General features: G+C 44.6%; 2 protein-coding genes across 2 annotated transcripts; both read left to right on the plus strand.

Annotated features, from left to right (window-relative positions):
• Positions 1-1,816: 1,816 nt before the first annotated feature.
• LOC115767753 lies at positions 1,817-3,559 on the plus strand. Its single transcript, XM_030712069.1, has 2 exons — positions 1,817-1,887; positions 1,989-3,559. The coding sequence occupies exon 2, from the start codon at positions 2,014-2,016 to the stop codon at positions 3,148-3,150; it is 1,137 nt and encodes a 378-aa protein (XP_030567929.1). The 5' UTR covers positions 1,817-1,887; positions 1,989-2,013; the 3' UTR covers positions 3,151-3,559.
• Positions 3,560-6,086: 2,527 nt separating this feature from the next.
• On the plus strand, positions 6,087-6,905 carry LOC115767763. Its single transcript, XM_030712085.1, has 2 exons — positions 6,087-6,316; positions 6,385-6,905. Exons 1-2 carry the CDS (start codon positions 6,183-6,185, stop codon positions 6,728-6,730), a joined length of 480 nt encoding a protein of 159 aa, XP_030567945.1. The 5' UTR covers positions 6,087-6,182; the 3' UTR covers positions 6,731-6,905.
• Positions 6,906-9,851: the final 2,946 nt, after the last annotated feature.

Below are 9,851 nucleotides of genomic sequence, written 5' to 3' on the forward strand. Positions count from 1 at the left end.
ACATCTGTTAACACTGGAGCGCGCGCCGCCATCTTGAGACGCTGTTGCCTGCGCCATATGGCAACGCCTTTGCGGCAGCGTTGCCAGCTGTCGCTGCAAAAAAAAAGAGTTGAATTCTAGCAAATAGCTGAATCAGCTTTTGAAGCACAAACGGACAATATTGTGCACAGAATTTCGAGCACAAGGCTGGCTTAAGGCAAGGCAAAGAGCTGCCACCTTTTGCGCTGCTTCCCTAGCAGCTGAGCTGGGAAGCAATGCAGCTAAAATTTGAACTGTATTTTGTTGTTTTTTTCAAATACTTTCGCCTTTCTAGTTGACTTGCAGTCGGTGAGTGTCAGTCACACGTCTTTCTCTAATGCAAAGCTCGAGCTACAGTTGAGCAGAGAATCTAGAAGCGACTGCTTGGCACTTTTTCATAGCTATACGCTATTACAGCAAAACTAACTTGCTTGAAGTTGCGGTGCATTATTTAATATAGTTGAGAATTCCAGTTTCGAACTGTTTCGCACATAAAAAAAAGGCTAAATACACACATATGTGTGCTTAATCTGTTTAAGCCTAGCCTGAATCGCAACAAACCGCAACACTTTAACTCCAACAATAGTCAATTGTAGCCAAAGAAACAAAAAATGGGCCACACTGGCTGCGAGCGGGTGGCGCACGCGTGCGGCCACACTTCCTTTCGCATGCAGTCTGGCAACGCTGCAGGTCGTCGCGTGCCTGTAGCCTCGCATGCGGTCGGCCAATTGTGCGGCAATTAAATGGAATGAAAAGTCAAAGCGATATCAAAACTATTACAAAAGCGAAAAGTTATGCTCTCTTCTATTTTATACAACCTTTTTTTGTTTTTTAAGTGAATATGATTGCATTCTAATGTCAGACATAAATTAGCGGCTCGCACGCCATGCGTAACTCGACACCCACACACACACACACACACGCACGCATGCATTACGTGACGGGAGTATGTGAAACTTTTCAACTTGAACAAAAATTTATACGCTGAAAAATAAAGCAGAAAAAAAACAAAATGCAAGGAAAAATGAATGTGCGAAAAATTCGCGCAGACCATGAAAGGGATAATGGAGCGGGACCAGGAGCCGGAGCCAGAGTCGGGTCGGAGTTACGACATTTTGTGCTGTTTCGCGTGCCACAAGCATGTTGGAACGTGTCTGGCGCCTGCTGTGACTTTGCCCAGCTGCAGCCCGCGGGACAGCCACTTGTCGTGATGGGCGTGGCAGCAGCTGCAGTTGCCTGTGGATGAAAAACTGCCAGGGATTACGTGGAGTATTGGTTTAGCATTGTCGGATAGGGGGGGGGGGGGGGGGGCGGTCTAAAAGTTTTGCCGCTTGATTTTCATGTTGATTATAATCTTTAGTTTCGAACATGATCGCGGCACGTGCTGCGGAGTGCGAAGTGTGAGCGCAATTATGTTTAAATTTAGTAAATTATTCGATAGACAAATATGCTAACAAGTCCAGGCTTTGATTTAGTTATAAGTGCAAGAATTTGTTGAAGCTTCAAATCAACCTAATCTACATCGATACGCTAATTGGAATAAAAGTATCGATATAATCTGTCTCGAGCTCTAGTTAAACCCAAAACTTATGCCCAGTGTTCGCTTAAGGTCTTAACTTGAGCTTAACTTCAATATGAAGCGTGTACTTCAAGTATTTTTCAGCGCATTTAACCTATTGTAAATGCTGAAAGCCAATCGAACGAGGATTTGCCAATCGATATGGGCTGCACGTTTCGCAGCAAATGGGCAGCACTGTTTGTGAGTTGACTTCAGCCCTGGCAGCGGGCCGGAACCTTTTTTCACGCTGTGTCATTGTGCGATTCAGACGTAATCCGAACGAATTCTAATAATATTCCTCTATTCGACTTGTAAGTAAGGCAATGTACATATGTTTGAATGCAAAAACCAAAGCAAAGCGCGCTATTTTTTCTTTCTTTCTGATTGTTATTTCTTGAACGTCTCCGCATAGGTTTTCAAACGACAAGCTTTTGATCATGTCCTGTGGTAATGAGCAGTGCCCGCCGGCGAATCCGCAACCGATCTACATACACATACCGCGCTCCAGGATCATCATACTGAAGCTGGGCAAACAGTATCGTCGCCTCTATTTGGACGTACAGCCGACAACGATGGCCGAGCGTCGCGCCCGGCTGGCGGAGGCGCAACGGGCGGCGGCAATTGTGCGCCAGGTTAATCCGAAGCCCAAATATGTGGTGACGGTGATAATTGGCCCCACCGAGGTGCAATGCGATCTGGAGCTGTTGCAGCACAATTGCGATTTCTTTGCGCGCGGCAAGCACGGCATGGCCTACGGCCTGCCCGCCTGCGATGTCAGTCTCGAGGCATTTATGATCATATACAAGTGGATGGCGAAGCCGAACGAGGTGGTGCTGCCGCCGATGCTGATGAGCGTCTTCAAGGCGGCCATGTATCTGAAGATTCAGGTGCTGATCGATCAGTTCATGGTCGAGTTTCGTGATCCGTATACGGCGCGCGAGGAGATCGGCTTTCATATGTTCTTCGGCCTGCACAAGCTGAACGTCTATGTGCCCTTTCGCAAGACGTTGCGCGTTCACAAGTATTTCCTCACGCTGATCGGCACCAAGGACTTTCTCAATCTGTGGCCCAATGCGCTTGTCTCGCTGCTCGACTCGCCCAACATATGCGTCAACTCCGAGGTGGAGGTCCTGATCGCCGTCATACTCTGGCTCCATCATGACTATCAGGCGCGCTGCTCCCACACCGAGCAGCTGCTCGGCTGCGTTCGATTCGATAGCATTCCCCTCGAGGCGCTGCTCCAGCTGCGGCAGCACACCTCCATCAATGGACTGGGCCGTCTGCTCTTTCGGCCAGAGATCGAGATGTTTCTGAAGCGTGCACCCTCGCATAACAACAATATACGGTACTGCAATCGCCGCATCTGGGTGTACGATCAGCTCTGCGATTATCATCATGATGCCCATTGCCCCAAGCGCAACTTCATTACGCTCGGCCAGTTTCAGGAGTTTCAGTTGGCGCTGCGCAACGCGCCCGATCTGCACTGGTGGCATCGCCATCAGCTGAATCCCTATGTGCACAACTGTCGCCACGAGAAGTGCCGCCGCCTCTCCGGACCCCATGGTCGTCGATAGGCCGATGACGGTTGAAAGCCCTGCTTGAAAGCATTCGCCATATACCCTCATCAACGTGCTTCGTCCAACGAATGGTTCCATTATGATATCATATCGCAGCAACACATATTTCAATTCAGTTTTGGATTTGTGGCGAGCAGCTAACCTCACTCTAACATATTTATTTTGGACACAACTGTACTAAATTGTTTCAACAAAAAAAAAAAAAAAACTGTCTAAACTTGATGCCTTCCATGGCAATTGTGAGCGCAAGTCTCACAGCTTGACGCCAATTTCTTTTGGAAAAACTTGTCCTTCGTTTAACTAAACTCACAATTTTGTATCGAAATGTGCCTTAAAAACCCAAATAAATAGTTCGATATGAACAAATGGGTTGTTCCAAGCCAAAACTAACAGAAATTTCGAAGAATATAATAAATGGCAGGGCCTCTTCCCTTGAGGCATAAAACAAAAGAGTATTCGAATCGAATCAAAACTCATTTATTAGAACTTTATTCATTTCAGTTCTGATTATTGTAGAAAGTCATTTCTGATACTTTTTCACACTAGAAGCTTATGATATTTTATAAGTTATTTAAAAAATGAATCTCAAGTCGTTTGGCTGTTTAACTTAGAAATTGTATGCAAACGTATTCCACAAATATTCCACTGTTGCGGGTGGAAACCGCGAGACTCGAGGCTTAGGTTCTTGTATCAACAACTGGTTTGCTTCTCAAAATATCGTGACCAAACTAAGCAACTACTCATGCACAATTATTCAATATCCTAAGCATATAGCATATATAGCAAGTCCCTATCCAATCGTGCCTCTATATTATATGGATCTTATAGGAACAGCCTTAGAAATCTTCCATTGAATGTGTAAGGCATAGAAGCAGACCTCCGACCCCAGCGCATATATATATTCTTGAACATCGTTATACAAAATATTCTCCTTTCCGAAGATACTTTTACTTAGCATGTCTGAAAGGGCATTGAATCTTCGGCATGCCGTAGATATCGTTACTTTCCTTTTTTTTATTATCTTTTACATTTTTTTATATACCCTACAAACGTTCTTTATATATATATATATCATAAGATGATTTTATTCAAGATATAGTTAATCATATTATTTGTTGTCGTAATTTCTTATATTTTTTCAACTTTTGAGCAAGCACAGCATTACCTCAAAGCTCTAGCCTGTAGACTGTGCTACGCATCCGAAAGATACCTTTTTGCGGCACACACACACGCATGCAAATCTCAGCTCAGTATGAGCTTTTCACAGACTAATGCAGTTTGTGCGCTGGAACCGAACTGAAAACTCATTTATAGCTTATGCTGTGATTGTGTGTTGCCGATGGGGGCGGGCCGTGACAAGGGGGGGATAGGTGCATTTGGGCCAAGTTCTGTTACGGGCTGGAGTATCAAATGCTTTAGGCCAGAAGTTCAGCTGGCAATTGCAGTTTTCGGTTTAGCTGCAGCTGACATCCGTTGAATTTGCGGCTAAGAAGAATTGGGCCTTTGTCGACCGGGTTTGTTAACGAGTTTCCCCTTTTGCCGATTTTTGCCAACCTTATTGCAATTTGTGCTTTGATATTTCGCATTCCTCGTGTGGCCTACAATGCCCGAGAGCGTTACGAATGTCAGGTGAAATATTTGCACTAATTGCCATTTGGCATTTGGCATTTGGTGGGGGTCAGGCGAGTTTTTCAGTGTCTGGCCAAAATGTTCCAATTAATCATTTTCTGATTTGGCATTTGGGACTGTGCTGAGCTTTTGGGGCGTGCCGGGCATTTCACGCGCCGTTAAAGTTTAATCGAAAAAGTATTTTTGTGGCCAATGAAAATTCCAATAACGAAATTCAGCGCAACAACAAACAAAATGAACTTCTTGAGTTTCGTTTATGTCGGAAGTTTTTTTTTGCACCCCCCGAGCCCCGACCAGGTACCCAGGTCTGACCCACCGCCCCAAATGATGAAGTGCAGCCTGCAATTGACAGTGTCAAGAGGAAGAAAAACCAAGCAGAAGCAGAAGCAGAGCAAGAAGCTGAAGAGGGACTCGTCAGGGCTGCGGCTCAACTTTTGTGGCGTTAACACAAAACTTTGCGCCTAAACGCGCAATTAAACCAAATTTCAAAATTCAAAATACAAAACTTTACAACACTGGCATAGCTTGTTGGTGTGTCTGGGTTGGGGCAGGGAGGGTGGGGCTGCATTCTTCAGAAATTGGGCTACAATAATGATAAAGTGCTCGAGCATATTATATTGTTTTGATGAAATGAATAAAGTTTTGCCTCAATGCATTTATTATGGCATTATCATCATTCGAGAGAAATGTTTGTAAACAGCTTTCACTTGCATGCTGCTTCTTCTTTATCTTCATCTCACACTTGCTGACATCTTGCTTATGTTTCGACAAACTCTTCAGTGAATTATAGATGGCTGGCGTTGCAAAAGTTACCCGACTCAAGCTAAAGCCAAAGATTAGGAAGATAAAAATACGAACGGAAGAGCTAAGTCATGGTTTTTGGGAAATTCCACCTGCTTTTGTGGAAAATTGGCGAAAATCGAGTGTAAAAAACATTTTTGTTTCGATTTCGATTTATTTTAAGCACATATCCAAGATCTCTGTGAAAGTTGAGACGTATTATGGACCTTATGCAAAATTCACCCCGCCTGACTGGAAGATGGAAGTCAACGGCTGTGAGCCAAGCTTAAGCCGCGCAAAGCCGGGTAATTGCTAGTCAGTGGAGTGCAGTAAATAGCTTGAAATAAAAGCATGATGAAGAAAAGAGAAATCGCTTTCCATCTGGCGTTCGTTCTGCTCGGGGTTGACAGGGAGAATTGTCGAGTGGAAAGTGGAAAAGTGGAAAAGTGGGCGGTTTGCACTAGCGACAGCTAGTCATGTCATATCGAGAGTTATAGAAAGAAAGAAAAAAAAAACACAACACATACACGAACTATAAATCAAAATACATAGAACTTTTTGGAATAGTTTTCTGGCGGAAGCGGGAACTTCAAAAACAAATACGACCAATCAAAATATTGATGGGAGACATGCTGGAAGCGGCGCCGCCACCAAAGGAGCTGCCGGGCAAGGCCAAGGCGCAGCCAAAGAGCGTGATGCCCTCCAAGCCAAAAAAGGGCAGCGTACTCAGCGCCATAGAGGACATACAGCGCATGTGAGTCGATCGAGGAGGGAGAGGGAGAGGGAAAGGATGGGTCTTACATTGTGTCTTATATCCACCAGGTCACCGGAGGCGATTTGTCTGGAGTTCGATCGTCTGGTGGAGCACACAAAGCGCCACTTCAAGGAGGAACCGCAAATGCCCTGCACGGGCGTCGCAACGCAGCTGCTGCGCTGCCTGCAGAAGCATCGACAGCAGTCGTTCCAGTGCTTCGATGCGATGGACGAGTACCGGCAGTGCATCGGCCTGGCCACCCAGGAGCATATCGATCAGCTGGCCGAGGAGGAGCGGCAGCGGCAACAGCTGCCGGTCGCGACGCCCAAAGCGATGCCGGCGCCATACATGCAGGCCAACTCCAATGAGCGTAGCCCTCGCAACTGGTACAAGCCCTGGACCTGGGTGCGCTAGCTACTCATTCAGCCGCCATCTCTTCCCATTAAAGTGCACCCAACTGCCCAAGACCATACAAATAGGTATTAACAAAATTGCAGGCAGCTGTGTTCTGCTTTGGATGCAGCTGCCCATTCGCCGTCTGCCCTCGGATAAATCCTTTTACTAATTAAAATGGCAACGACTTGACCAGTTCCAATGGCCTCTTCTTCTTACACCCAGCTGTTGTCTGTCTGTCTGGCTAGCCAAAAAAAAGAAAAACTAAGCAATCGATGCTCGGCAGTTGGCAGTGCTCGACTAGCAGATGCCCTAGCCCTTGCTAATATTCCAGCTTCCGTTAGAAATGTGCTCTGTCCTTGTCTCTATAGACTAAACGGGCAGCTGCATATCGAGTTTCGTGATTCGAGCTACAAGAATTCTCGAGTTATCGTTAGTTATCGAGATCTTGTCTTGCCTGGCGAGAGTTATCGATGATTTGACAGAAGCTTCATCTTTATACTTCCAGTCTCTAGCTCTTATGAAATGTTTCTTGTCTCTGTAGACTAAACGGGCAGCTGCATATCGAGTTTCGTGACTCGAGCTACAATAATTAATCGTTTATCGATATTTATCGAGATCTTGTCTGCGTGGACAGTTATCGATGATTTGACAGAAGCTTCATCTTTACACATCGAGTCTCTCTCGGAGATCGGGACATATCTAGCTGGACCTGCTGCCGCGTGGGAATATCTGCCTCCATTATACGCCATTTTAAACATATTCAATGCGTTTCGGGTATATAACATGGCAAAATATTTGTGCAGCACTCGGAGCTGCTTAGAGAGGAAAAGTCTTGCGCCTCTCCCCTTCCCATCACTCCCCTGGCCTAGCGGCCATTTGGTTGCCCAGCTGGCCCTGGACTGCTGCCAGTTGTTGCAACACTCATTCATTTGAATGTCTACATCATCTCAGCTGCCAGCAGCATGTGTCCACATGTGTGTCTGGGTGTGTGTCTGAGTGTGTGTAAGTGCAGGACGCATCCTTCCTGCGGCGCTGCAATTTGCAATAAAAGTAAATCTGCTGCAGCTGCAGCAGCTACTCGCACGGCAGCCTTAGACCGCCCGTTGACCCCTTGACCCCACGCCCACATCCACACCCACTCGAACGCCCTCTCGTGCCCGGCTCCGCCTACGCTGGCCAGGGCTGTGCGGTTACAGGTTGAAAGCCTTTCGGCCACGGTAAGCAAACATTAGAATTTATTAAATCCAACTCACGGCGTCGCCTGCCGCACACGAACCCAAAAAAATGAGCAAGACAGCATTGAGATGAACCTTAAGATACCCTGTACATGAATATATCTCTCCCAGGCGATGCTAGTGTAGAGAAAACCTATTCAAGTATCGATAACTATTCAAAGTATCGAATGCTTAATCGATATACGTAAGAATATAAATATATATATGTCTATATTTCCCCCCAGGCATTGCTCTCTACTGAAAACCAATCTAAGTATCGATAACTATTCAAAGTATCGAATGCTTGATCGATACACTAACGAATATTAATATATATAACATATATGAATATATTTCCCCCAGGCAATACTCCCTACAGAAAACCGATCAAAATATTCGATAACTATTCAAAGTATCGAATGCTTAATCGATATCCTTATATATGTATGAATACATCTACATCAGGCGTAGCTTGTGTAAAGAAAACCTATCGAAATATCGATTAATATTTAAAGTATCGAATGCTTAATCGATATCCATAAGAATATAAATATTTATATTTATCTATATCTCCCCTAGGCAATAGTCTCTACAGCAAACCGATCAAAATATCGATAGTTACTCAAAGTATCTAATTCTGAATCGATATCCATTTGAATTTGCAATAAACTCTAATCTATCAAGCATGTGGCTCATAAGACCTTTGGCTTAGCTCTGACTGAGCAGAGATTTGGTCAGAATGGCAGCCACACATCAAGTTTGAGAGCCGTATGTGAAAAGGGTCTTCGGGCTGGGCACTTTATGGCACTGCAGTTGCCCACTGGCGCCATCTACATAAACTTAAGCGCAACTTAAACCCTTGCTTAGCCTGTCCATGAGTACAGGGTATAAAAAGAAAAATTATTGCATATAAAACTCACCTGGCTAGTAAGTGAGTGGCGTGTGGGGCCGAGGGACGGGGGCGGAGGGGCTGAAGATGTTGGCCGTGAAGTGGGGCAATAAACTTTTGGGCGCCGTTGCCACGCCCACACACACACATACACCTACACATATACATATACGCACTCAGGCCCAGCTAGAGATTTGTATTATCTTTTCACACACACACACACACGCCTAAATACACACGGAGCACAGGGGAGCATGTACCAATAATCCAACTTTGCTTTTAGCATTTTCCATCCAAAAATAACAAAAACGAATAACAAAAAACCATGTAAGCGGGCTTGAGTCGACTGGCCCGACTAGCAGATACCCTGCAACGATTGTGCTGCTTCTTCCAACTGTAGCAGTCCATTTCGGATCAATGAATTCTTATATAACTATGCTTTCTATAGTCCGATCCTTATGAAATTCACATTGCTGAAATATGGCATGAAAAAGTGCGTGTGTACCAAAGTTCAAGGTCATAACTCTCTTTTTTCTCGACATAGGCGTAGTTTCGACAATGGATGGACAGGAGAGCACGATGGGGAAAAAATATATATAAATAATATATATATATATACATAAATCTTGACATATGTTTTCCTTTGCATGAGAGACTCGGAGAGGCCACCTTCTGCCTGTTACATATACCTGCTCGAAACCATCAAACCCATTGTTGAACCACTTCGAATGGGCGCAAGGGTGCAAAAAAAACAACACAAACCCGACTTCAAATAGCCGAAAAGAGTTTTTTGACCAGTGCCAACAACAAATAACAAACATACATAAGCATACATTGACCAAGGCATATCGCGTATACGAATCTCAAGATATGATATTGATATAGGGTCTATTGAAGGCAGAACGTGCTTTCACATTTTAAAACCCAAAGCATGCTAAATTCCAGTTGCTTTTAAGTCCATAGAACATTTCAAAGATATTTATGTACATATATTTATATATGTATATACATTTTATTGTGCGTGTTTTAAATCATT

Source organism: Drosophila novamexicana, unplaced genomic scaffold, assembly GCF_003285875.2.
Source record: "Drosophila novamexicana strain 15010-1031.04,08,12 unplaced genomic scaffold, DnovRS2.1 tig00001453-arrow-arrow-pilon, whole genome shotgun sequence".
Taxonomy (NCBI): domain Eukaryota; kingdom Metazoa; phylum Arthropoda; class Insecta; order Diptera; family Drosophilidae; genus Drosophila; species Drosophila novamexicana.